This window comes from Acanthochromis polyacanthus, chromosome 6 (genome assembly GCF_021347895.1).
Source record: "Acanthochromis polyacanthus isolate Apoly-LR-REF ecotype Palm Island chromosome 6, KAUST_Apoly_ChrSc, whole genome shotgun sequence".
Classification (NCBI taxonomy): Eukaryota; Metazoa; Chordata; class Actinopteri; family Pomacentridae; genus Acanthochromis; species Acanthochromis polyacanthus.
The window spans coordinates 5,054,139-5,081,787 of NC_067118.1; the positions used below are offsets into that span (position 1 = coordinate 5,054,139).

General features: G+C 46.1%; 2 protein-coding genes and 3 long non-coding RNA genes across 80 annotated transcripts; 2 read left to right on the top strand and 3 right to left on the bottom strand.

Annotated features, from left to right (window-relative positions):
* Positions 1–1,144: 1,144 nt before the first annotated feature.
* Positions 1,145–19,378, bottom strand: LOC110969597 (cyclin-dependent kinase 16-like). 50 transcript variants are annotated; one of them, XR_007942810.1, is made up of 18 exons: positions 15,013–15,592; positions 14,817–14,945; positions 14,665–14,721; positions 14,432–14,546; positions 11,201–11,295; positions 11,052–11,114; positions 10,448–10,571; positions 9,642–9,762; positions 9,391–9,488; positions 7,257–7,362; positions 6,777–6,819; positions 6,605–6,695; positions 6,433–6,527; positions 6,254–6,292; positions 5,581–6,096; positions 5,225–5,284; positions 4,733–4,772; positions 4,655–4,692 (listed from the first exon to the last, which is right to left on the bottom strand). XR_007942810.1 is itself a non-coding variant. In XM_051950256.1 (18 exons), exons 2-18 carry the CDS (start codon positions 18,616–18,618, stop codon positions 6,034–6,036), a joined length of 1,641 nt encoding a protein of 546 aa, XP_051806216.1. In that variant the 5' UTR covers positions 18,619–18,689; positions 19,235–19,378; the 3' UTR covers positions 5,225–6,033. The 50 variants fall into 50 exon arrangements, 8 of the variants coding, with proteins under 8 accessions (XP_051806216.1, XP_051806210.1, XP_051806207.1 ...); XR_007942816.1 differs by lacking the exon at positions 6,254–6,292 and adding an exon at positions 6,373–6,392 and having other exon boundaries at positions 4,655–4,890; positions 4,930–5,363; positions 5,581–5,620; ... (1 more) ...; positions 6,453–6,527; positions 15,013–15,589; XR_007942815.1 differs by lacking the exon at positions 6,254–6,292 and adding an exon at positions 6,373–6,392 and having other exon boundaries at positions 4,655–4,890; positions 4,930–5,363; positions 5,581–5,620; positions 5,998–6,057; positions 15,013–15,588.
* LOC127534600 (uncharacterized) lies at positions 7,958–9,158 on the top strand. 25 transcript variants are annotated; one of them, XR_007942840.1, is made up of 6 exons: positions 7,958–8,081; positions 8,146–8,209; positions 8,242–8,401; positions 8,434–8,561; positions 8,594–8,849; positions 8,978–9,156. It is a non-coding gene; the product is annotated as an uncharacterized LOC127534600 (long non-coding RNA). The 25 variants fall into 25 exon arrangements; XR_007942832.1 differs by having other exon boundaries at positions 7,960–8,081; positions 8,114–8,209; positions 8,242–8,337; positions 8,370–8,561; positions 8,978–9,157; XR_007942833.1 differs by having other exon boundaries at positions 7,960–8,081; positions 8,114–8,209; positions 8,242–8,337; positions 8,978–9,157.
* LOC127534601 (uncharacterized) lies at positions 15,694–16,367 on the top strand. Its single transcript, XR_007942844.1, has 3 exons — positions 15,694–15,808; positions 15,979–16,080; positions 16,149–16,367. It is a non-coding gene; the product is annotated as an uncharacterized LOC127534601 (long non-coding RNA).
* Positions 19,379–19,702: 324 nt separating the features above from the next.
* Positions 19,703–27,037, bottom strand: tsr2 (TSR2 ribosome maturation factor). Of its 2 annotated transcripts, XM_051950259.1 has the most exons (6): positions 26,900–27,002; positions 25,524–25,636; positions 20,475–20,565; positions 20,299–20,390; positions 20,044–20,199; positions 19,703–19,915 (listed from the first exon to the last, which is right to left on the bottom strand). In XM_051950259.1, the coding sequence occupies exons 2-6, from the start codon at positions 25,524–25,526 to the stop codon at positions 19,808–19,810; spliced, it is 450 nt and encodes a 149-aa protein (XP_051806219.1). In that variant the 5' UTR covers positions 25,527–25,636; positions 26,900–27,002; the 3' UTR covers positions 19,703–19,807. The 2 variants fall into 2 exon arrangements, with proteins under 2 accessions (XP_051806219.1, XP_051806218.1); XM_051950258.1 differs by lacking the exon at positions 25,524–25,636 and having other exon boundaries at positions 26,900–27,037.
* LOC127534599 (uncharacterized) lies at positions 20,577–22,853 on the bottom strand. Of its 2 annotated transcripts, none has more exons than XR_007942818.1 (3): positions 22,095–22,853; positions 21,558–22,061; positions 20,577–21,425 (listed from the first exon to the last, which is right to left on the bottom strand). It is a non-coding gene; the product is annotated as an uncharacterized LOC127534599 (long non-coding RNA). The 2 variants fall into 2 exon arrangements; XR_007942817.1 differs by having other exon boundaries at positions 21,558–21,842; positions 21,916–22,853.
* Positions 27,038–27,649: the final 612 nt, after the last annotated feature.

The following is a 27,649-nucleotide window of genomic DNA, read 5'->3' on the forward strand; positions in this document are numbered from 1 at the left end:
GGGTGGAGGCTCTCTACCTGCTGCTGGACTCACCTGAAGCTCCGCCCACCTCCCGCTGCGTTCAGGGTCGGTAGGAGACCGGAGCTCTGTTCAGCTGCTGTCTACCAGGTTTCATGAGCAGCTTTAATTTCAGCAGCAGAAACCTGAAAAAACTGAAAACCAGCTACAAACCTGCAGTTTGTCTTCACCCATTTCCTGTTTTAAACTGAAATAAAACTCACTGATCTCATCAACTATTCAGGTTACAGACATCGCTCTGATGGGTGACACAACATTAACTGTTATCAATAATATTTATGTCATTTGAACTCTAATTTCTCTGATTCTAAGCTAAATCCAGTTGATTTATGTTCATTTCTACCTTCACTTTAGATTCCAGGTTTTGTCTGAAGATATTAAAAATGTTCACTCTAAAACAAAGAAACTAAGAATACTTTAATATTTATAAATATTTAATATTTATATCTATTAACATGAACATGGAGACACTAAAGGAAGAATTAGAAGTCAGACTGTTGGTTTTGGGTTCAGCATTCAGCCTCAGCTCATCATTTCCACTTTAAAGCCTCAGAGTGTCTACAAAGGAACATTTAGTCACCTGGAGCTGAACCAGTGAGGGTTTACTGCAGGATCAACACCACAAAAGAAGACAGAGAGACAAAAAGAAACCCCAACAACATCAAAAGAAAATATGACAAAAACGAGACACAAAAGCACAAAAATGAGAAAAAAAAGACAAAATATTACAAAAACAAGACGGAAAGGGACAAAAGAACAAAGAACAATCCACTATTTTACTTTATGATCCAAACAACTTGTCATGTTCTAAAATGATTTTAAATTTATAGTTTTACTAATTTACAATCTGCAGTTAATGTCTTCTCTGTAATTTTTACACTTTGAGGGCCGGATTGGACCCTCTGGAGGACCACTTTTGGACCACGGGCCTCATGTTGGACCCTCTGGAGGACCACTTTTGGACCACGGGCCTCATGTTGGACCCTCTGGAGGACCACTTTTGGACCACGGGCCTCATGTTGGACACCTCTGGTTTAGAGGATCCAGCCTAAGGAACATCTCCTCCACCTTGTCTTCTGTGTCCTACTGAGCATGCTCAGTGTGGTGAGAGCAAGCAGACAGAGGCTGTAATAAATAAAAGCTTTAATACTGACATGGTGATGGTTCACATGGAAGATTACTGAAGTTATCTGGAAGATTCCCATCATGCAACGCAGTTATTGCAGATAACTTTGGTACGACGGAGAGAAGCAGAGAAACCGACTCTGTGGAAACCATCAATAACCTGATCACATTCCAATCACTGCTGATCAATAACCGGTGAATCCAGAAAACCAGTTCAGGTCTGAGCCCATTCCTGATCGATCAGACGTCTGTTCTCTGAGCAGCAGATAATCAATAACACGTGGTGACTGTAAACTGCAGTACATTCATTTACGCTCCCTTTGACTCCGCCCACTTTATGACATCATTCACACACAGGTTCACAGGAAGTTTACAGAAGAACACCAACAGCCTCCATGTTCCACCGATCCACCAGAACCAGCCACCGAGCAGCAGAACACAGCTGGAGGGTCCATCTGCTGCTCTGGAGACGCTCCAGTGACGTTCTGATGAACATCTAAGTAAGTTCTGAGGCTCAAAAATGATGGAAAAGTTCATGAAAAAGTGACTAAAAAATGAAACTAACTTAAAGACTGGAAGCAGGAAAGGAGAACGTCCCCTGGAGAAAGTTCTCGAGTAGACCTACCAACAACTGGTGTAGGTGAAGCCCTGTGATTGCCTGGTCTCTGCGAGTTCTACGTTCTCGGTGGAACATGGATGTCTGTTGAATAACGTTTCTCTACGTTTGTACAGCAGATCAATCAATCTGATCATTTATTATTATTATTATTGTCTCTCTATTGCTAAGATTTTTCACAGCTAGAAATAAAGATTCACATCAGCAACGACAGCAAACCGCCTCAACGTACGAACACCAAAAACTACCTGAAATATCAAGCTCCGCCCACTGACACCTGGACTCACCTGGCAGATGACCCTCAGCTCTTCGTTGGTTCCACACAGACTTCAAAACATCAAGTCAAACATCTGGAAGGATTTGTCAATAAACTAATAATCAATGCATTAGCTTAGTGGTCATTAACTGAGTCTGTGCAGAAACATTCAATCACAGTCCAGGATCGTCCAGTGAGGCGGAGGCTGTGATGTCACGGAAGCTCTGATGACATCACATCATCTAAAACATCTCCAGTAAACATAAAACCAATAAATAATCAACAGCTCCCAGCAAAATAAAGTCTCTGATGATAAATACTGCAGGTTGATAGTAGTACTGCATATACTCACAGCAGTACTAGAAGTATACATATATATATATATATATAAAGTATTGTAGTATAAAGTCTCACATGCAGAGGAAGCAACACGTCCACAGATCAGCTGATTTTACAGAAACACTAGAGCAGCTCCTCCTGCAGCCGTCCATGCTGTAGACAGGTAAAGGTGAGTCCCACCTGCAGCCATAGACACGCCTGTGATGTCATGACATCCCAGGATCCTGTGAGACTCTAAAGTGGAAGACAGAGCAGCGTTCCCTCCTTCACCTGTCCATCACTGAAACCAGACGCTCTGATTGGTCAGGCAGCTGCTGTCACTCATTATTGCATCTGCGTGTAAACCGCACCACTCTCCTGCTCCTGATAAACAAGTTCACAGTTCACTGTCTTATTCTTCATTTGTTCAGTTTCCCTTTGCAGACCCCGCCTCCCTGATGATGTCAGAACAACAGGCTCCACCCCCTGATGTCAGAACAGCAGGCTCCGCCTCCTGGTTGGACTGTTTGCTGACAGGAAAAAGAAACGTTAACATTACATGTTTACACACAGTCGGGGTAAACAACTCAGGTTTAGTCTGATTTAGCCTGTTAGTTAATCTGATAGTTAGCCTGATAGCTTTGCTTTACAGCTAGACTGATAGCTTTAAAGTTAGCCTGATAGCTTTACAGTTAGCCTGATAGCTTTACAGTTAGCCTGACAGCTTTACAGTTAGCCTGATAGCTTTACAGTTAGCCTGACAGCTTTACAGTTAGCCTGATAGCTTTACAGTTAGCGTGATAGCTTTAAGGTTAGCCTGCTCTGGGCCAGATTAGTTATTGTTGTTTCCCAAAAATAACCTGACAGTAGGGCTGCACAATTAATCAAATTTTGATCGCGATCACGATTTTGGCTGCCACAATTAAAGTAACCTGATCGTTGGTGATATTTACATTTAAAATGTGGGCTCTGGTGCATATCTTATCAAGCGCCTTGTCAACCAGTAGTCAGCCAACCACCAGGAGGCGAACACATGGTTAAGGCTTCATTAAGCTGCCTAAATAATAAGCGAGCGCACCCTGCAGCGGCAGCCTCAAATCAGTCAGTGGACTGGGCTGATGAGAGCGAGTCGTGTCTAGAGAAGAAAGTACAGCAGCAATTGGAGACGAGGAGCATCATGGTGAGGAGCTGGTGCCTCCAAACGGATCAGCATCCATCGTCTGGACTTGTTTCGGATTCAGGGCAAGTGACGTTAAACAAGAACAGGTCATATGTAAAGAGTGCAGCAGAGTTGTGTCTGCCCCGCACAGTAACAACTAATCTGTTTAACCATCTGAAAAAACATCACAAACACAAATACGAGGAATGCATGAAGGCTAAAGCTAACGTTGATTCACAAAATCCCCGTCCGTGTCCAGCGGCAACCCAGACAACCCTTACAGCGACCCTGCATCGGGCAACACCGTATCCAGCTAACCCTAACCCTAACCCTGGATCAGGTGTGTGTTACTGGATCAGCTGTGTGTTACTGGATCAGATGTGTGTTACTGGATCGGGTGTGTGTTACCTGGATCGGGTGTGTGTTACCTGGATCGGGTGTGTGTTACCGGATCGGGTGTGTGTTACCGGAATCGGGTGTGTGTTACCGGGATCGGGTGTGTGTTACCGGAATCGGGTGTGTGTTACCTGGATCGGGTGTGTGTTACCGGGATCGGGTGTGTGTTACCTGGATCAGATGTGTGTTACCTGGATCGGGTGTGTGTTACCGGATCGGGTGTGTGTTACCTGGATCGGGTGTGTGTTACCGGGATCGGGTGTGTGTTACCGGAATCAAGTGTGTGTTACCTGGATCGGATGTGTGTTACCTGGATCGGGTGTGTGTTACCGGATCGGGTGTGTGTTACCTGGATCGGGTGTGTGTTACCTGGATCAGATGTGTGTTACCTGGATCGGGTGTGTGTTACCTGGATCGGGTGTGTGTTACCTGGATCGGGTGTGTGTTACCGGATCGGGTGTGTGTTACCTGGATCGGGTGTGTGTTACCTGGATCGGGTGTGTGTTACCGGATCGGGTGTGTGTTACCGGATCGGGTGTGTGTTACCGGAATCGGGTGTGTGTTACCGGGATCGGGTGTGTGTTACCGGATCGGGTGTGTGTTACCTGGATCGGGTGTGTGTTACCGGAATCAAGTGTGTGTTACCTGGATCGGGTGTGTGTTACCTGGATCGGGTGTGTGTTACATGGATCGGGTGTGTGTTACCGGAATCGAGTGTGTGTTACCTGGATCGGATGTGTGTTACCTGGATCGGGTGTGTGTTACCTGGATCGGGTGTGTGTTACCGGATCGGGTGTGTGTTACCTGGATCGGGTGTGTGTTACCGGGATCGGGCGTGTGTTACCTGGATCGGGTGTGTGTTACCTGGATCAGATGTGTGTTACCTGGATCGGGTGTGTGTTACCTGGATCCGGTGTGTGTTACCGGATCGGGTGTGTGTTACCTGGATCCGGTGTGTGTTACCGGATCGGGTGTGTGTTACCTGGATCGGGTGTGTGTTACCTGGATCCGGTGTGTGTTACCGGATCGGGTGTGTGTTACCGGATCGGGTGTGTGTTACCGGATCGGGTGTGTGTTACCTGGATCGGGTGTGTGTTACCGGATCGGGTGTGTGTTACCGGATCGGGTGTGTGTTACCGGAATCGGGTGTGTGTTACCGGGATCGGGTGTGTGTTACCGGATCGGGTGTGTGTTACCTGGATCGGGTGTGTGTTACCGGAATCAAGTGTGTGTTACCTGGATCGGGTGTGTGTTACCTGGATCGGGTGTGTGTTACATGGATCGGGTGTGTGTTACCGGAATCGAGTGTGTGTTACCTGGATCGGATGTGTGTTACCTGGATCGGGTGTGTGTTACCGGGATCGGGTGTGTGTTACCGGGATCGGGTGTGTGTTACCTGGATCGGGTGTGTGTTACCTGGATCGGGTGTGTGTTACCTGGATCGGGTGTGTGTTACCGGATCGGGTGTGTGTTACCTGGATCGGGTGTGTGTTACCGGATCGGGTGTGTGTTACCGGAATCGGGTGTGTGTTACCGGGATCGGGTGTGTGTTACCGGATCGGGTGTGTGTTACCTGGATCGGGTGTGTGTTACCGGAATCAAGTGTGTGTTACCTGGATCGGATGTGTGTTACCTGGATCGGGTGTGTGTTACCGGATCGGGTGTGTGTTACCTGGATCGGGTGTGTGTTACCTGGATCGGGTGTGTGTTACCGGGATCGGGTGTGTGTTACCTGGATCGGGTGTGTGTTACCGGATCGGGTGTGTGTTACCGGAATCGGGTGTGTGTTACCGGGATCGGGTGTGTGTTACCTGGATCGGGTGTGTGTTACCTGGATCGGGTGTGTGTTACCGGATCGGGTGTGTGTTACCGGAATCGGGTGTGTGTTACCGGGATCGGGTGTGTGTTACCTGGATCGGGTGTGTGTTACCGGGATCAGATGTGTGTTACCGGATCGGGTGTGTGTTACCTGGATCAGATGTGTGTTACCTGGATCGGGTGTGTGTTACCGGAATCGGGTGTGTGTTACCGGGATCGGGTGTGTGTTACCGGGATCGGGTGTGTGTTACCTGGATCGGGTGTGTGTTACCTGGATCGGGGGTGTGTTACCTGGATCGGGTGTGTGTTACCTGGATCGGGTGTGTGTTACCGGGATCGGGTGTGTGTTACCTGGATCGGGTGTGTGTTACCGGATCGGGTGTGTGTTACCTGGATCGGGTGTGTGTTACCGGATCGGGTGTGTGTTACCGGATCGGGTGTGTGTTACCGGAATCGGGTGTGTGTTACCGGATCGGGTGTGTGTTACCTGGATCGGGTGTGTGTTACCGGAATCAAATGTGTGTTACCTGGATCGGATGTGTGTTACCTGGATCGGGTGTGTGTTACCGGATCGGGTGTGTGTTACCTGGATCGGATGTGTGTTACCTGGATCGGGTGTGTGTTACCCGGATCGGGTGTGTGTTACCCGGATCGGGTGTGTGTTACCGGGATCGGGTGTGTGTTACCTGGATCGGGCGTGTGTTACCTGGATCGGGTGTGTGTTACCTGGATCGGGTGTGTGTTACCTGGATCGGGTGCTGCTGGTGGCCTCGTTGTTTCTCTCTCCAGGTGAACCTCCGGCAGGCTGAAGATGGACGTTGCTGAAAGGATCAGAGAGAGACGCTGTGACATCACAGCCTCGGGACGCCATGGGGTCAAAGGTCATGTTTACACTTACTGTCAGGAAGTGACATCACTCTGTTTCCAAGGTGACTGAAGTAACGGTGACTCATGGCGTGGTCAGCTGAGACCCTCTTTTTCCCTTCAAACTGCAGGTCAAACACAGTTTCCTGTCACATGATGTAGAACGAGCAGCTGACAGTAATGAACTCTGTGAGGTGTTCACTGACCTGCAGGAACTTCGACAGCAGCTCCACTCCGTCACTGCTGAGCCTGAAAACAGACATCAGGTGATTCAGTGAAGTCTGATTCTGTCTTGTTCTGGTGGTTCAGTGTCTCAGTGTCGCTTTGTGTCTCGGTTTGTTTATGTTTACAGAACTGATGGCAAATGCTTCATTGATTATTTATCAAAAACAGCAGAATAGAGTGGTTTATGAGAAATGATTTAAGCTCAGACTGTTCAGCACTGGTGATGCGTTCAAAGACAGTCAGACAGTTTAAAATCTGATGATTTATTTCTGGTTGATAAAATGTAATTATGACTTTATGTTAAAGTCTGAGGTTGTGTACCTGGGAGTGTAGTTCTGTACCTGGGAGTGTAGTTCTGTACCTGGGGGTGCAGTTGTGTACATGGGGGTGTGGTTGTGTACCTGGGAGTGTAGTTGTGTACCTGGGGGTGTGGTTGTGTACATGGGGGTGTGGTTGTGTACCTGGGGGTGTGGTTGCTCAGCCTCTCTGCTCGGTATTGTGGGTAATTAAAGGACACAAACTCTTCATTCGAACTGATTCCAGGCCAGCTGCTCTCAGTGGGAGTTCCTGGAAACAACACAGCTCATTGGCCCTCAGTGATGATGAAACACAAGCTCATTGGCCCTCAGTGATGATGAAACACAAGCTTATTGGCCCTCAGTGATGATGAAACACAAGCTTATTGGCCCTCAGTAATAATGAAACAGAAGCTCATTGGCCCTCAGTGATGATGAAACACAAGCTCATTGGCCCTCAGTGATGATGAAACACAAGCTCATTGGCCCTCAGTGATGATGAAACACAAGCTCATTGGCCCTCAGTGATGATGAAACACAAGCTCATTGGCCCTCAGTGATGATGAAACACAAGCTCATTGGCCCTCAGTAATGATGAAACACAAGCTCATTGGCCCTCAGTAATGATGAAACACAAGCTCATTGGCCCTCAGTAATGATGAAACACAAGCTCATTGGCCCTCAGTAATGATGAAACACAAGCTCATTGGCCCTCAGTAATAATGAAACACAAGCTCATTGGCCCTCAGTAATGATGAAACACAAGCTCATTGGCCCTCAGTAATAATGAAACAGAAGCTCATTGGCCCTCAGTGATGATGAAACAGAAGCTCATTGGCCCTCAGTGATGATGAAACACAAGCTCATTGGCCCTCAGTGATGATGAAACACAAGCTCATTGGCCCTCAGTAATGATGAAACAGAAGCTCATTGGCCCTCAGTGATGATGAAACACAAGCTCATTGGCCCTCAGTGATGATGAAACACAAGGTCATTGGCCCTCAGTGATGATGAAACACAAGCTCATTGGCCCTCAGTAATGATGAAACACAAGCTCATTGGCCCTCAGTGATGATGAAACACAAGCTCATTGGCCCTCAGTAATGATGAAACACAAGGTCATTGGCCCTCAGTGATGATGAAACACAAGCTCATTGCCCCTCAGTGATGATGAAACACAAGCTCATTGGCCCTCAGTGATGATGAAACACAAGCTCATTGGCCCTCAGTAATGATGAAACACAAGGTCATTGGCCCTCAGTGATGATGAAACACAAGCTCATTGGCCCTCAGTAATGATGAAACACAAGGTCATTGGCCCTCAGTGATGATGAAACACAAGCTCATTGGCCCTCAGTAATGATGAAACACAAGGTCATTGGCCCTCAGTGATGATGAAACACAAGCTCATTGGCCCTCAGTAATGATGAAACACAAGCTCATTGGCCCTCAGTAATGATGAAACACAAGGTCATTGGCCCTCAGTGATGATGAAACACAAGCTCATTGGCCCTCAGTAATGATGAAACACAAGGTCATTGGCCCTCAGTGATGATGAAACACAAGCTCATTGGCCCTCAGTAATGATGAAACACAAGCTCATTGGCCCTCAGTGATGATGAAACACAAGCTCATTGGCCCTCAGTGATGATGAAACACAAGCTCATTGGCCCTCAGTAATGATGAAACACAAGCTCATTGGCCCTCAGTAATGATGAAACACAAGCTCATTGCCCCTCAGTGATGATGAAACACAAGGTCATTGGCCCTCAGTGATGATGAAACACAAGCTCATTGGCCCTCAGTAATGATGAAACACAAGCTCATTGCCCCTCAGTGATGATGAAACAGAAGCTCATTGGCCCTCAGTGATGATGAAACACAAGCTCATTGGCCCTCAGTGATGATGAAACACAAGCTCATTGGCCCTCAGTGATGATGAAACACAAGCTCATTGCCCCTCAGTGATGATGAAACAGAAGCTCATTGGCCCTCAGTGTTGTAATAAATAAACCCTGGCTGTTTTAGAGAACATTATCTCTGGTTGGAGGTCATTAACCTCTTCAGAAGTCTTTGTCATGTTGCCCATTGCTGCTAAACTCCCAAAATGCACTCTGCTTTAACCTCCTCTGGTCTCTACAGGATTAAACAGGAAGATGCTCCACCTGGTGGAACAACCAGGAACTACAGCTGATCTGATGACATCAGGACCTTCTTTCTGCCTCATCGTTTACATAGTTATAACTGATTACATGAATCAGAAGTTAACAGATTCATCAACAACATCTCCAGCTCTCACCAAGCAGTTTGAAGATGAAGTGAAGTTCCTCCTCAACTGTAGAACCAGGAAACAGAGGACGACCTGTCGCCATCTCATAGAAGATACAGCCCACGCCCCTGGAGACAGACAGACAGACAGGCAGAATTTTGATCATTTTCACAACTGAAGAAGAAAGTTTGTTGTCTCGGAAACAAGATATGAGCCAGCATTTTACAATAGTACTTAGCTAGTACTGCTGTAGTACTACAGTTGTACTAGGGTACACTGACCACATGTCGATGTGTGTGGAGTAGTCCGTGCTTCCCAGCAGGATGTCTGGAGGTCGATACCACAGAGTCACCACCTCATTAGAGTACGTCTTAGTGGGGATGGACTTAGCTCGAGCCAGACCTGGAACACAGGTGGACCAGGTGTATCAGTCTACAGGTGGACCAAGTGTATCAGTCCACAGGTGGACCAGGTGTATCAGTCCACAGGTGGACCAGGTGTATCAGTCCACAGGTGGACCAGGTGTATCAGTCCACAGGTGGACCAGGTGTATCAGTCCACAGGTGGACCAGGTGTATCAGTCCACAGGTGGACCAGGTGTATCAGTCCACAGGTGGACCAGGTGTATCAGTCCACAGGTGGACCAGGTGTATCAGTCCACAGGTGGACCAGGTGTATCAGTCCACAGGTGGACCAGGTGTATCAGTCCACAGGTGGACCAGGTGTATCAGTCCACAGGTGGACCAGGTGTATCAGTCTACAGGTGGACCAGGTGTATCAGTCTACATCTGGACCAAGTGTATCAGTCTACAGGTGGACCAGGTGTATCAGTCTACAGGTGGACCAGGTGTATCAGTCTACAGGTGGACCAGGTGTATCAGTCTACAGGTGGACCAGGTGTATCAGTCTACATCTGGACCAAGTGTATCAGTCTACAGGTGGACCAGGTGTATCAGTCTACAGGTGGACCAGGTGTATCAGTCTACATCTGGACCAAGTGTATCAGTCTACAGGTGGACCAGGTGTATCAGTCTACAGGTGGACCAGGTGTATCAGTCTACAGGTGGACCAGGCGAGTCTGACTCACCAAAGTCAGCCAGTTTGAGTTCTCCTCTGTCGTTGATCAGCAGGTTCTGAGGCTTCAGGTCTCGATGGAGAACCTTCCTGCGGTGACAGTAGGACAAACCTCTGAGCAGCTGGAACAGGAAGAGCTGTGGACAGGAGAGAACCGACAGGTGAGCTGGACACCTGGAGCACCATAGTACACACAATCTGCAGTAATAATACACACAATCTGTAGTAATAATACAATCTGTACTAATAATACACACAATCTGTAGTAATAATACACACAATCTGTAGTAATAATACACACAATCTGCAGTATAAATACACACTGGTCTGGGATGTTGGTCCACAATATTTGGTAATGTGAGAGTTTACAGATCCAGATACTAGGGCTGGCCCGAATAGTGGTTTCTGGCCTCCGAATATTCGGATACCAAAATTCATATCCGGATAGTGCCGTAGCGAACGAATATTCGGATATTCTGGATATTCGGGTCCAGCCCTACCAGATACAAAACTAGGCAGATGTTTGGACTCTGGACTGGTCTAGAGTCAGGTTCCGGACTGGTTCTGGACTGGTACTAGACTGGTCTAGAGTCAGGTTCTGGACTGGTTGGTCTCACCTTGACGTTGTGCATGTGGATGGTGTTTCCACAGTCATCCAGGTACTGTTTTAGATCTTTGTCCTGAAACACACAAACACACAATAACGCACACACAAGACAACTGCTATTAACAAGAATAACTGTGTGTTGTGTGTCTGTTGTGTTACCAGGTACTCGAACACCAGTGTGAGGGATTTCTGCGTGTGGATGATGTCATGAAGCGTGACGATGTTGGCGTGTTTCAGATCCTTCAGCAGAGACACTGATGGAGAAAAACACTGCAGTTAGTACCACTGATACTGCAGTACTACTACCACTGTAGTATTAGACATATACTACCAGTTAAAGTTTTAGAACAACCCAGTGTTCCCAGTGTTTTATTGTGGTTCCAGTGTTTTGTTGTGGTTCCAGTGTTTTGTTGTGGTTCCAGTGTTTTGTTGTGGTTCCAGTGTTTTGTTGTGGTTCCAGTGTTTTGTTGTGGTTCCAGTGTTTTGTTGTGGTTCCAGCGTTTTATTGTGGTTCCAGTGTTTTATTGTGGTTCCAGTGTTTTATTGTGGCTCCAGTGTTTTATTGTGGTTCCAGTGTTTTATTGTGGTTCCACTGTTTTGTTGTGGTTCCAGTGTTTTGTTGTGGCTCCAGTGTTTTGTTGTGGTTCCAGTGTTTTGTTGTGGTTCCAGCATTTTATTGTGGCTCCAGTGTTTTATTGTGGCTCCAGTGTTTTATTGTGGTTCCAGTGTTTTGTTGTGGCTCCAGTGTTTTGTTGTGGTTCCAGTGTTTTGTTGTGGCTCCAGTGTTTTATTGTGGTTCCAGTGTTTTGTTGTGGTTCCAGTGTTTTATTGTGGCTCCAGTGTTTTATTGTGGTTCCAGTGTTTTGTTGTGGCTCCAGTGTTTTGTTGTGGCTCCAGTGTTTTGTTGTGGTTCCAGTATTTTATTGTGGCTCCAGTATTTTATTGTGGCTCCAGTGTTTTATTGTGGCTCCAGTGTTTTGTTGTGGTTCCAGTGTTTTGTTGTGGTTCCAGTGTGTTATTGTGGTTCCAGTGTTTTGTTGTGGTTCCAGTGTTTTGTTGTGGTTCCAGTATTTTATTGTGGTTCCAGTGTGTTATTGTGGTTCCAGTGTTTTGTTGTGGTTCCAGTGTTTTGTTGTGGTTCCAGCGTTTTATTGTGGTTCCAGTGTTTTATTGTGGCTCCAGTGTTTTGTTGTGGTTCCAGTGTTTTGTTGTGGTTCCAGTGTTTTGTTGTGGTTCCAGTGTTTTGTTGTGGTTCCAGTGTTTTATTGTGGCTCCAGTGTTTTGTTGTGGCTCCAGTGTTTTGTTGTGGTTCCAGTGTTTTGTTGTGGTTCCAGTGTTTTGTTGTGGTTCCAGTGTTTTATTGTGGTTCCAGTGTTTTATTGTGGCTCCAGTGTTTTATTGTGGTTCCAGTGTTTTGTTGTGGCTCCAGTATTTTATTGTGGCTCCAGTGTTTTATTGTGGTTCCAGTGTTTTGTTGTGGTTCCAGTGTTTTGTTGTGGTTCCAGTGTTTTATTGTGGTTCCAGTGTTTTATTGTGGCTCCAGTGTTTTATTGTGGTTCCAGTGTTTTGTTGTGGCTCCAGTGTTTTGTTGTGGTTCCAGTGTTTTGTTGTGGTTCCAGTGTTTTGTTGTGGTTCCAGTGTTTTGTTGTGGTTCCAGTGTTTTGTTGTGGCTCCAGTGTTTTGTTGTGGCTCCAGTGTTTTGTTGTGGCTCCAGTGTTTTGTTGTGGCTCCAGTGTTTTGTTGTGGTTCCAGTGTTTTGTTGTGGTTCCAGTGGTCCAGTCCAGTGAATGTGTAGAAACGGTCCAACCAGAGGTTAATAAAGGTCAGGTTCCCCAGAACTCAACAACAAGGAACATCTAGAGTTCTACTAAAAGACCTTCATCAGGAACAGAAATGGGTTAACAACTGAAAGCTGTTCTGCACCAATGGAGGTTGATGAAGTCTTGAAAGTTGGAGCTACCAAGTCCTACAGGAGTCCCAACTTTTCTAGATTCCTTCCAAACACAGTGTGGAACCTTCCAGAACATTATTAGAACAGGAAGTACTGCAGAAAGTAGTGAGTTGATATACAAATGGAGAGGAAAAGGAAATTACCAGTCGAAGACAGACAGACCATCAGAACATTTAAACATGGACGTCTTTATGCAGAGAAGAAGAAAGTCCAGGTGACAGTGAGTCCAGTTTTCTTCTCCATCAAAAGGCTCAGAAACTGGAGGAAACTCTGACAGGAAGACGTCTGGAAGACCCAAAGAAGACCAGTTTGTGAGTCAACAGCGTTGAGATAGGAGCTCAGAGGACAACAGCTTCAACCAGCTTCATGGAGGTCATAGGAAGAAGTCTGAGTTTACCTGTGGAGAGAAGACTTGGAGCTGCAGGTTTGACAGGTGGAGCTGCAGCAGGAAGCCGTTGGACCATGAAACTCCACCAATGGACTACTGAAGACTGGAAGAAGGTATCATGGACTGATGGATCTAAACCTGAGATCTTTGGTTCATCGGTTGTTGTAATTTTGGAACTTTTGGGGTAATTTTTGGATCTTTTGGGGTCATTTTAGATGTTCTGGAGTTATTTTTGGATCTTTTTGTGTCATTTTTTCATCTTTTAGAGTCTTCTTTATCTTTACATGCCGTTTGTGCATCTCTTACTGTAATTTTTGGATCTTTTTGTGTCATTTTTTTAGACAATTCTCAGATCTTTTGGGGTAATTTTTTGGATCTTTTAGTGTGTGACATCAGCTATGGAACATCAGCTGTCCAACATGGAGGAGGAAGTGTGACGGTCTGGGGCTGTTCTGCTGGATCCAGGGTCGGTTCTTGTACAGAGTGAGAGGAACCCTGAACCTAAACGGCTACCACAGCATTCTGCAGCTCCATGCAGAACCCTCTGGTATGTTCTAGTTGGTCAGAGGTTCATCCTACAGCAGATAATGACCCAGAACATCAGCCCCAGCTCTGTGGAACCACCTGAGGAACAAAGAACCACATGGCTGAGAACATGGAGTCTCCAGACTTAAACCCATGGAGCTGGTTTGGATGAACTGGACAGAAGAGTGAAAGCAAAGAACCTACAAGAACCACACATTTATGGGAACTTCTGCTACAGAGATGGAAGAACTTCCTGAAGAACATCTGGTTTCCATTGAGGACTGAATGATTGAGTTCAGCTGTTAGATCTGCCTGAGGAGGAACTCTGATGAGTCAGAAGTTTAGAAGACATTTTGGTTTATAAATAGATCTTTTTTTAACTTCAGGTGTTTATTTGTTCTCTGCTTCATTTCAGAGAACAATCAGACATTAACAAGCAGAACCTGCTGTAGAACACTGGAAACACTGGGATGTTCTAGAACGTCTGACCAGTGGTGTTCTTCTACTGGTTCTGTTACTGCAGTACCTTCTCTGATCGCAGTACATGGAGCTCCTTCTTCATGTTCCAGTCGGATCTCCTTCAGAGCAACGAGGTTTTCCGTCAGCTTACTGCGACCTTTATACACCGTAGCATAGGTTCCCTAAGAGGACAGACAGAAGGACAGACAGGAGGACAGACAGACAGGAGGACAGATGGGTAAGTTTGTGTTTCATATTAAACTGGACCAGATTCAAACTGTAGTTTAACAGAATCCTCACCTCTCCCAGTTTGTCCAGTTTGATGTACGTCTCCAGTTTCCCAAAACCAATCTCTGACTGTAGACAGGTAGAGAGACAGACAGACAGGTAAATGTTCAGACAGGCAGACCTTTGAACGTCCTTCATAATGAGACAGAAGCAGGTGGACGTACCAGAGACACCCGACGCAGCCGTCTGCTGATTGGCTGCTCAAACAGAGCCGGACCAATCACATTAAACTTCTCCAGGTAGTCATCTGGGAGACGGATGTCGGCAGGTAAGGACAGACGTTTGTTGATGTCCTGTGGGACAGACTCAGTGTGAAGGTCCATCTCCATCTGACCAAACAACTGCTGAAGCTAGTCTCACCTCTGTGGAGATCTTCTTGTTCCTCATTCGGACTCTAACTGGACTCTGAACATCATCTGAAGAAGAAGCTGGATCACTTTCTCCATCTGAACTCATCTTCACATCTTCATGGACGATCTCTGCAGACCACAAACACAGGAACGCACAGTTACACACAAAAACACACAGTGAGGGTGGACTCCTATGTCCTCCTTCAGTCCTCCTCATGGAGGAAACCAGAGTCCACTCATTTCTGCTCACATCTTCTCTGTTTTCTTCAGCTGCTCTCTGTTGGAGGGGTTGTGTTGCTCTACCTTTCTCTGGAGAACACCTCAAAGGTTCTGGTGGGACAACCCAGTCCTTCTGGGAATAATTAAAGTCTTTTTGGACAAATTTTGGACCTCCATGCTTCACTGTCAGGACCATGCATCCACTGTGGTAGTCCTGGTCAGGTTCTCACCAAACATCTGGACTCCATCTGAGGCCAACTCATTGATCCCGGTTTCCATGGAGAACCCCTGAACCAAGCCTGAAGCAGCTGATGTCTGTTTTTACAGCTGATGGAGAAAGTAGTTCACTGTCTATGGAGTCATTTTAGGAGCTCTGATTAGTGGAACTATGACTCCTTCTAGACCTCCTGATGAGAGGAACTATGACTCCTTCTAGACCTCCTGATTAGTGGAACTATGACTCCTTCTAGACATCCTGATTAGTGGTACTATGACTCTTTCTAGACCTCCTGATTAGTGGAACTATGACTCCTTCTAGACCTCCTGATTAGTGGTACTATGACTCCTTCTAGACCTCCTGATTAGTGGTACTATGACTCCTTCTAGACCTCCTGAATAGTGGTACTATGACTCTTTTTAGAACTCCTGATTAGTGGAACTATGACTCCTTCTAGACCTCCTGATTAGTGGAACTATGACTCCTTCTAGACCTCCTGATTAGTGGAACTATGACTCCTTCTAGACCTCCTGATGAGAGGAACTATGACTCCTTCTAGACCTCCTGATTAGTGGAACTATGACTCCTTCTAGACCTCCTGATTAGTGGAACTATGACTCCTTCTAGACCTCCTGATTAGTGGTACTATGACTCTTTCTAGACCTCCTGATTAGTGGAACTATGACTCCTTCTAGACCTCCTGACGAGAGGAACTATGACTCCTTCTAGACCTCCTGATTAGTGGAACTATGACTCCTTCTAGACCTCCTGATTAGTGGAACTATGACTCCTTCTAGACCTCCTGATTAGTGGAACTATGACTCCTTCTAGACCTCCTGATTAGTGGTACTATGACTCCTCCTAGACCTCCTGATTAGTGGTACTATGACTCCTTCTAGACCTCCTGATTAGTGGAACTATGATTCCTTCTAGACCTCCTGATTAGTGGAACTATGACTCCTTCTAGACCTCCTGATTAGTGGAACTATGACTCCTTCTAGACTTCCTGATTAGTGGAACTATGACTCCTTCTACACCTCCTGATTAGTGGTGTTATGACTCCTTCTACACCTCCTGATTAGTGGAACTATGACTCCTTCTACACCTCCTGATTAGTGGAACTATGACTCCTTCTAGACCTCCTGATTAGTGGTACTATGACTCCTCCTAGACCTCCTGATTAGTGGTACTATGACTCCTTCTAGACCTCCTGATTAGTGGAACTATGATTCCTTCTAGACCTCCTGATTAGTGGAACTATGACTCCTTCTACACCTCCTGATTAGTGGAACTGTGACTCCTTCTAGACCTCCTGATTAGTGGAACTGTGACTCCTTCTAGACCTCCTGATTAGTGGAACTATGACTCCTTCTAGACCTCCTGATGAGTGGCACTATGACTCCTTCTGGGGGCGGCATGGATCAGTGGGTAGAGTGGCGGTCTTGTAACTGGAAGGTTGCTGGTTCGATCCTCGGCCCATCAAGCTCATGTTGAGGTGTCCCTGAACAATACACAGAACCTCTAATTGCTCCTGGTGGGTCGTGGTTAGCACCTTGAATGGCAGCTTCCGCCATCAGTGTGTGAATGTGTGTGTGAATGGATGAATGTGACATATCATGTAAAGCGCTTTAGATAAAAGCGCAATATAAATACAACCATTTACCATTCCTTCTAGACCGCCTGATTAGTGGTACTATGACTCCTTCTACACCTCCTGATTAGTGGTACTATGACTCCTTCCAGACCTCCTGATTAGTGGTACTATGACTCCTTCTACACCTCCTGATTAGTGGAACTATGACTCCTTCTACACCTCCTGATTAGTGGTACTATGACTCCTTCTACACCTCCTGATTAGTGGAACTATGACTCCTTCTACACCTCCTGATTAGTGGAACTATGACTCCTTCTACACCTCCTGATTAGTGGTACTATGACTCCTTCCAGACCTCCTGATTAGTGGAACTATGACTCCTTCCAGACCTCCTGATTAGTGGAACTATGACTCCTTCTAGACCTCCTGATTCCTGCTGACTCTCTGCTTCTCTGGTTTTCAGTTGCTCACTGATCTTCCTGGATCTTTTCCCATCTTTGTCGAGTCTCTCAGTCAGATGTTTCTTTTCCTCTGTTCAGTTCTTCTCCATGTGGATCCATGATGCAGACATAGATAGACCCAGTCCATAGGTCCAGGACTGAGAAGGTTCTGCTGTTCTCAGCTCCTTTTAGAACCGTGTTCATCAGGTAGACTGACTGGAATCACAGCTGGATCACTTTGGAGTCTGGACTTTAAATATGGACTTTACAAAAGATTAATTTCTGATTACTGACCAGAGAAAATACTCTGTTAGAAGTAATCTGATTACTGTGAGGGATACAGACATCATCACATTATCCACAGAGCGGTACTCTGCTGTTGTTCCCTGTATGTTTCTATAGTTCAGATTCACTGAGATGACAGTGGACTGTAGTAGTACTAGTACACAGTGTATGTGTGTGTTTACAGTACTACAGTGAGTATTTGCAGTATCAGCTGTAGTGTGAATACCCAGTCTGGTGGTGTGGTTCAGGTAGGAGCTCAGGCTGCGACCAAGACCTCGAGGTTTCCTCAGAGAGCTGCTGTAGGACTGAATCAGAGACTGAACTGAAGAAGAAGAACTTCGAACCTTCAGACCTCCAGAAGAACGGAGAGATGATACCTCTGGAGGCGGGGCACAGCAGCAGGGGAGGGGCATCAGGGAGGGGAGGGAGGGGCATCAGGGAGAGGAGGGAGGGGAGGTAAAGATAGAGGATGGAGGGGGGAGGAGGGTGATGGTTGGTTGAGCAGAGAAAAAAAAACAGGAAATGAGGTCAACGAAGGAATAACGAGTACGACTGATTGATTGATTGACAGCTGCAACAACCAATCACAATCAGAGATCCAACCAACCAATCAGGGCAGAGGGAGGAGTCAGGTGAGACGTGTCTGAACCAACCAGAACCTGACTGGTTTCAGACTGTTAGTGTTGCTGCTGATAGCGAATCAATAATCAAACCCTGATAGATGAGTTTACCTGAGTCGCTGTGTGATGTCACGTCCTGACTGATGCTGTCACTCAGCGTCCTGTCCCCGCCCCCTCCTCTGGCTCCGCCCCTCCCCAGAGTGAGTGACAACTGCCGCTTAATCTTCCTCATCCTCTCCATGAGGGGGGGCCGGGGGAGCAGAGGAGGGCGGGATGCTGAAGGGGGCGGGGCCGCCAGCCTGGAGACCACACCTGGACAGGTAACATGGGATGGAGCAGAACATAAGAATCACCTGACTAATGCTGTGCATTCAGCTGCAGCTAACATACTAACAGCTGTGTATGTTCTGGATTCGCGTATTAAATGCTCATACTTGGCTCTGTGTATTTCCTGGTGTGTACTAATATTATTATACTATAGCCAGATCTGTGTATTTGCTGGTGTTGCTAGTATTACTGGCTGTGTGTATTTTCTGGTGCTGCCAGTACTACGGGCTGTGTATTTGCTGGTGTTGTCAGTACTACGGGCTCAGTGTATTTGCTGGTGTTGTCAGTACTACGGGCTGTGTATTTGCTGGTGTTGTCAGTACTACGGGCTCAGTGTATTTGCTGGTGTTGTCAGTACTACGGGCTCAGTGTATTTGCTGGTGTTGTCAGTACTACGGGCTCAGTGTATTTGCTGCAGCGGCTCAGTTATAAATAGCAGCGGAAGCGGAGCGCTGCGGCTCCGTTAACGGCGGCGGGTCTAAATAACGGTTCCCGGTGACAGCGGAGGCCCGGCGGCGGCTGCTACTCACCGGGCTGGTCGGTCCCGGAGGGTCCCGGGGTGTCCTCGGCTCGGTTCAGGCTGACGGAGGGTCACTTCTTCTTCGCTCCCAGTAATCTGCCGCCATGTTGCTGCTCCGCACCGTCAGTGACGTCACATCCCGACAGGAGGCCCCGCCCCCTTCGGTGTTTATTTTTAAATTATCTCGTTAACAGCTGATCGTTGATCGATACTGGGAGTCTCCATGGCAACCAGCTCAGGATGAAGCTTCACACATGGATCGATCAGTAATCATTAGCTGTATTGATCATATTCTGTGTGTTCTCACAGAACCCGGTTCTACTTACACAGAACCGGTCAATTCTGTATTTAAAGTGATTCATCTTCTGTACATTAAGCAGTTAATCAGCTTATTGATCGTCCTCCATCTTGTTTATCAGATAAAATGGAGGACTGTTGCCATGGTGAATGCAGTATGACATAACAGTGACATCACAGCGTTTATTAAACATGTTTAATATAAAACCAGTCCTCCTGCTCCTCCTTCAGACACAAACATCAGAACGTTCATTAAAGTCTCTTCCTGTAGCTCTGCTCTTCTTTTTCACTTCTTCTTCCTCACCAGTGTCCAGCCGTCCTCTTCTTCTTCATCCTGAGGAAGACGAGGCTGAGACCTGCTGACCAAAGGACCTGATGAGTCCACCTCCATCACCTGGAACACACAGCCACAGTTACCTGAACACCTGAGATACAAGAACTGTATTTATCCCCGAAGGAAAATCCAATTTAGAGTTACCTGAACACCTGACAGAGGCCAAGTTTACCCGTGGGTGTGGTTACCTGTGCTTCGTCGTCGCTGCTCTCTTCCTGGGTGGGCGGAGCTGTGACTTTTGCTCTGTGGTTCTGGTTCTGTGTCAGAGTATTGATGGTGTGTTTGAGCTGCTGCAGCGCTCCCTGCTGCCACTGAGAGAACAGCTGCAGCAGACGGACAGATACCTACACACACACACCATCAGAGCACATTTTGATTAATAATCTTCACACTGAACAACAAAACGTCTGTTACTGTCCTCGTGTGTGTCCAGGTGTGTGCACCTGAGGTAAACTCCCGTCCTCCACCACCGTATCAAACTCCTGGTCCATCAGGTCAGACAGGTAATCTTCCACCTCAGAGGGCTGCAGGTCGGCTGGAAACACAGTTTACAGTTCAGTGACTGATCCAAACATCTCTCTGGCTTCTCCTGCACACGCTGGTTACCATGGTTACCTACCGTTGTCATGGAAATACTGCTGAACCACGTCCACCATCCAATCAGCTTTCTGCTGGCCGTACACGCCTCCAAAACCGTTGTCCACGGCGATCTGAGGGATGATCAGGAAACAGATTTAAACCACGAGAACCTGATGGTTCCTGCAGCATCATGGAGTCTGAGGACTAAACAGAACCACCAGAACCAGCAAAACCACCAGAACCAGAACCACCAGAACCCTAAACCTGAAGGCTCAACAAGCTCTGATGCTGTAAACTGGTTCATCAATGACAATAAACTGAGAGCATCAGAGGAACAGTCAGAAGATGGATTCGGCAGTTAAATATTCCTACAGGAGAAAATAGTTTCCCTCAGAGTGAACCCTGTCTCCAGATGATCCTGGTTCCTCCTTCCATCTTCTATTTCTGACCAACCTCCTACCAACACTGAAGTTCACCCACAATGACTTTTTGAACCAGAAACACATCCAGGAACCAAAGATTGTTTCTAGAACTCTGAATTGTTCACACTAGGACACATCCCATAATACTGATGATCACAGCTGGTTATAGAGAAACTCAACAGAAACCAGATTTAGTGTTCAGACTGAGACACCTGGATGGATTTAAACCGATCCAGAGTCAGTTTTTACCAGAACTCAGATGTTTCTCCTCCTAAATGTCATGGTTCTATCTGCTGGTCTGATGAAGTTCTGAAAAAGTGATAAATCTGGACCCAACTCTACAGACTTCAAGGACCTGGAATGTTCTAAGTGAGACTAAACTTAAAGACTGGAAGCAGGAAAGGAGAACGTCCCCTGGAGAAAGTTCTAGAGTAGACCTACCGATAAATGTAGAAAGTTCTAGAGTAGACCTACCGACAACTGGAGAAAGTTCTAGAGTAGACCTACCGATAAATGTAGAAAGTTCTAGAGTAGACCTACCGACAACTGGAGAAAGTTCTAGAGCAGACCTACCGATAAATGTAGAAAGTTCTAGAGTAGACCTACCGACAACTGGAGAAAGTTCTAGAGCAGACCTACCGATAAATGTAGAAAGTTCTAGAGTAGACCTACCGACAACTGGAGAAAGTTCTAGAGTAGACCTACCGATAAATGTAGAAAGTTCTAGAGTAGACCTACCGACAACTGGAGAAAGTTCTAGAGTAGACCTACCGATAAATGTAGAAAGTTCTAGAGTAGACCTACCGACAACTGGAGAAAGTTCTAGAGCAGACCTACCGACAGCCGGACAAAGTTCTAGGTTCTGGAGCAGACCTACCAACAGCCGGACAAAGTTCTAGGTTCTGGAGCAGACCTACCAACAGCCGGACAACGTTCTGGAGCAGACCTACCGACAGCCGGACAAAGTTCTAGGTTCTGTAGCAGACCTACCGACAGCCGGACAACGTTCTGGAGCAGACCTACCGACAGCCGGACAAAGTTCTAGGTTCTATAGCAGACCTACCGACAGCCGGACAACGTTCTGGAGCAGACCTACCGACAGCCGGACAAAGTTCTAGGTTCTGTAGCAGACCTACCGACAGCCGGACAACGTTCTGGAGCAGACCTACCGACAGCCGGACAAAGTTCTAGGTTCTGGAGCAGACCTACCGACAGCCGGACAACGTTCTGGAGCAGACCTACCGACAGCCGGACAACGTTCTGGAGCAGACCTACCGACAGCTGGACAGTTGTCGGTAGGTCTGCTCTAGAACTTTCTCCAGGGGACACGAGGAGGTGGATTTTTTGGTGTTTTTATGAATATCTGACTTTCTTGTTGTTACACTGCCTGTTAGTGATGTACTGTGTGAATACTATCCTCTATTGCTTCAGGTTTGAGGGTTGTTGTAGATTTATCTTATGCTGTACACAACTGTTCCATTTACAGGGCGCTGTGAAAACATGGGTATTGTCTATGATTACCTTATTCTTCTGGTCTCTCGATTGTCAATGTTTTTAAATGTTGTTTTTTTTTATTAAATAGTGATGTCTTGTATCAGGTGATGTGGTCATGTGACCTGGTTCCAGCCCTTATCAGGCACACCTGTGCCCTATTGTTGTATTATGTTCTGACGAAGGCCGTGTAGTGGCCGAAACGCGTAAACTGCCGTCCATGAATTATTGAAGGACTTTTAGGAACTCAGAGTGCCTCGGACCTCTCTTCTTTTTGCTATTCTCCAGGGGACGTTCTCCTCTGTGGACTTCAAGGACTTAGAACTCTGGAAATATTCCCAGTCTGAAGGTAGAACTCTGATTATTGACAAAGTTACTGCAGATGAAGAACCAGATGTTCTGAGGAGGTTCTGGTGTTTTGTCCATCAGTGATTCCCTCTAAACTTTCCCTTTCTAACAGATTGCAGTGTTTCCCCTACCATTATATTAGGGGGGCGCCCCGCCCCCTCAACGCCCCCCCCCGCCCCCCAGAAGGTCAAGTTAAATTAAAATAATTGTTACTTTTTTACACGCAAACTTTAGTTTTCCTGCATAAAGGCCGCTCCACATGCTGTCCTTACAGCACTCACTGCAGCACTCCACTGTCTACTCCCCCCTCCCTCCGTCTTGTAAACAGTCACACTGCCCCCCACCCCACGGTCACCACACACACACAAACACTAGTTTGCAGTGGCGCGTCTCGTGTTTTACTTTCTACAACAAACTACGGCCAAAATCTAGAGTTATTTCAGCCATAAAATAAAGAAGCAGAAGAAAAACCACCTCTGATGACAGTGACGCACGCCATGAGGTAATTACGACCGTATAGCGGGGCCATGTGTTGTTGTTCTCAATCGTGTAGGAGTGTTAAAAATGAAAAAAATGGGACCCGCGATGAAACTTCATAGAGAAAAAAAATGAAGACGCTCTTTTTAACAGCATGACTTCTTATGATGCAAAATTGGTCCTTTGAGACGACGTCTGTCGTAATATTGGGCCTAAAATAAATGAAGTATTATTATTATTATTATTATTATTATAATAAAATAATTAGATGAAGCCTTTCAACACCGTAACGTAAAAATGGGCTAAAAATGATTCACACGCTCAATAAGTGGTACAAAATGGTGAAAATTATATATTTTAATATCGGCGTGCGCGCACACGTGTACACACACACAAGCGTGAGCGCACATGTGAGCAGACTCCCGCCAGCGACTGTTGGAAAATGGCACATGAAAAACAAAGCAAAATCTCAGCGTTTTTTAAACGCTCACAGTCACAGGGTGATAATGGCAACACCAGCCGCCCCTCTGGCTCTTCAAGCAGTAGCACCCAGAGCAGCTCTGCCTCTCCCGGGCCAAGTGACAGCAGCCAAAGTTCTGCACGGCAAGCCCCCCCACCTGCCCCGCAGCAAAAGTCATCATCTCACCACCGCATGTCGGGCTTTGACCATAGACTGTATATAAAGATGGACGTAGCATCTGGCTCCAGAATTGAAGCCAACCCGGAAGTGTCAAAAACTTGCAATCTCACGCCGTCCACTAGGGTTGGTTCCAAAAAGCTTTTGCTCCATAGACCCCAATTCATTTTTGGAAAAAATAAAATTTGATAGACTGATGTTCTACAGCTCAGGATTTTTGTCCCGTTAGTTTTCATGGTCAAAATGAGAGATCAGGTGGCCGATCTAAAAATAAATCAATACTGAATTTTAAATAAATCGTTAAAGTTGGCGGAGCCAGGGGGCGTGGCTATACTTGATAGACAGCAACAGAAGTCTCTGAGGTAAAATGTGGGCGGGATAAGAGAGTCCTCAGCCAATCCTGCCCCCAGTTGCTCTCCGGTCCAGTCTGTTTGACACTTTTTACGTCACTGGCTCCAAAAAATCCAAAACGGCGACCAGGAAGTAGCAAAATCCGGGCTTCATTTTCTCGGTGCTGAAACCAACGGGTGACGTCACGGTTAGTTTACGCCTGGCTTTGACCCAGCTTGGTTGTCAGAGGGGAAATATTCCCCCTGGCTGTACAAAACTGATATTGGTAAGTAATTAATGCTTAGAGCACACTATGCGATATCAGGCCAATTTTAGTTTAGTGTCGGGTGAGACATGGGCAGACAAGCCCCGACAAAAAGCCTAACCAAAATCGGCCTGATATCGTGTTGTTAGCTCTCGGCATAAGCAAGTAATTAATAAAAATACATACATTACATAAATGTAGGTAGGCAATTAAAACATATTATGACTCAAATTCCTTATTTCGAGTTTTTGTACAACGGCGACAACGACCGACGTGAAAACAACCAACCCCCCCCCCCCCAAGGCACCAATCCTAGGGGAAACACTGGATTTTTCTAAAACTACATGAATGTTTGTCTCTTTTAGCTTCATGATTACAAACTGCTGCAGCTTCATCGCCTCCATCAGCTGGACTGATAACCAATAACCAATAATAATGTTCTGCAGAAATGTTTTGACAGAACTTCCAGAGTCCAGCTGATCTAGAACCTTCAACCCTACAGGTTCTGAGCTGGTTTCAGATCTGTTCTGATGCGACAGTGTTACATCCACACTTTATCTCCATGCGTTCTGGAGGTTCTGTCCCGTTCAAAGATGGTTCTGGAAAAGTTCTCAGGTCTCCATCAGGTCTGCTGTCTGAGATTGTTCTGACTTTGACTGTGCTGCAGGAGAACCAGAACCAGAACACTCAGACTGAGGAACAGTCCCGGTTCTGTCATTAGAACATTCAGTCACCAGAACCTGATCCTGGATCAGAACATCCGGAGAACAACGCTCTCTACAGACTCATCTGTTCTGATCTTTTTCTTCTGAGTTCTAAAGAAAACCAGAGGGTTCTGGTGATGTAGTAGATTTTAGTCCTGTGTTCTTCAGTTTCGTGGTTTTTATTCGACTTTTGTTGATCATCTTGGAGCAGTGAGGCGAGGAATGGATGGAGAAGACCTTTCATCAGATGAGTTCTACCTGAGGAGCAACGGAACCAGACAGATCTTATTCACTCTGACAGGAGCTCTGATCTCACTGAGGTCTACAGAACCACTGAGATGTTTGGACGTGATACTCTGGAGGAAAAGGACCAGGAGAAAGGAGAGAGGCTGAGAGACGACTCTTCATCTGTTACCATGGAAATGTTCCTCTATGGTGATAGGATGGAGGAGATGGAGACTCTACAGCAGAGGGTCCAACATGAGGCCCGTGGTCCAAAAGTGGTCTTCCAGAGGGTCCAATCCGGCCCTCAAAGTGTAAAAATTACAGAGAAGACATTAACTGCAGATTGTAAATTAGTAAAACTATAAATTTAAAATCATTTCTAGACCATGACAAGTTGTTTGGATCATAAAGCAAAATACTGGATTGTTCATCGATCTTTTTGTCTCATTTTTGGAATATTTTGTCTTGTTTTGTTGTTTTTTCCTCTGACTTTTGATTTTATTTCATGTTTTTGTCCTTTTGTTTCTCACTTTTGTCATTTGTCCATTTCTCTTGTTGCTTTGTAACTTTTTTGTCATTTTTTGTCTTTTTTTGTTGTTTCTCGCATGTTTTTGTTGTAATATTTTGAATTTTTTGTCTGACTTTTGTCATTCTGATTCAGTTCCAGACACCTGTGATTCGTTTGTTTTTCTTCATAAATTTCAGGTTGTTCGTGATGTTTAGTAGAAATGTAATTCCTTAAGGTGAACATTAGGATCCATTAGGAGTTGTGGTTATTCAGAGGTTATTATGCTGTGGTTCTACTGGGCCGGTCCACTGGAGATCAGACTGTTCTGTGGAACCTGGACTAAGATGAGTTGGACTCTCCTGGTCTTCAGAGAAAGCAGCTTCATGTTTTACACAGAAACGTGGCAGAAAGATGACTGAGAACAGCAGCAGACTCAGGGTTGGTATAGTCTGGTTAGAGGAGAGGTGGAGGACAGATGGTGGAACCCTGAACACATTTCCATCAGAGAACAGATCTGCAGCAGGACATGAACTGGTAGCAGACAGTCTGAGATCATTCTATCTGCTGCAGGAGGTCACTGTGATAACTGTTGTTTACATTCCTCCTACTGGAGAGACCAGGTCCACCATCTCCACCATCCTCTCCACCACCAGGTCCACCATCTCCACCATCCTCTCCACCACCAGGTCCACCATCCTCTCCAGCTCTGGACCTCCATCATCAGCTCTCTCCTCTCTATGTTAACATGCTGCTGTTATAAATTCACTTCCTATTGAGGGTCAATAAAGTATAGATTCTATTCTATTCCATCTCCAGGTTCTACTGAGAACCCATCAGAGCCTTACAGTTTAAAGTCTTTATCTGGACCAGAACATCAGATCCATGTGATCAGCTGATATCAGATCATACAGAAGAACGTTAAAGGAGCTATGAGCCTGTTAGCATCAGCTGTTAGCATTAGCCGGATAGCATCCGCTGTTAGCAGTAACCTGTTAGCATTAGCCTGTTAGCCTCATCCTGTCAGAGTCTGTCTCAGGTGAACCCGGACCGGGACTCACCTGGAGAACCGGCCAGGTGTGAAGAACCGCGCGGACTCCCTCTGTGAACAGCTCACGTGAAGCCGCGGAGGCCGCCATGTTGGATCCGACAGACAGAATGAGAGGAGCTTAGACCCTGGATCAGACAGAAGCAGTTGATCAGGATTCACCGTTCAACTCCACAGAAAGATTATTCCACCCTGTTTTCTTCAGTTTCTTGTTCATTTTAATGCCTGGTTCCACTGAAGGTCCATTTGTTTGGACAAATATAATAATAACAACAAAAATATCTGACCAGAGTTTAATGTCAGAACTGATATCAGACATTTTCCATGGTTTTCTAGATAAGAAGTTCTTCCATCAGTAGCTATGGCACTGTTCTGTTAGAAACAGCTTCTAGGATTCCATGTTTTCTTTTCTATCTGTTTCAGTCCCATGATCCACACAGGAGTTAGTACTGATTCAGAACCATTGTTCCTGATGTCTCTTCATGCTCTCCACCAGCTTCTGATCACAGCAGTTCATTCCTGTTGCATGAATTCTAACTAATCTGCTTGTTTTTGGGCTTGTGGTTCTCCATTTAGCGTTTAATGATTTTCCACAGGTTTTCAGTTGGATTTAGATCTGGTGATTGAGCAGCCAAGGCATGGTTCCAGTGTTCTGGTTCTCCATCCAGGCTTTAACTGAGCTGTTGGAAAATCCAGTCATTGGAGGCAGGAAAGAGTTTTCCATCTGATGGAAGAAGACTGTTTTCTAGAGTAGCCCCAAACA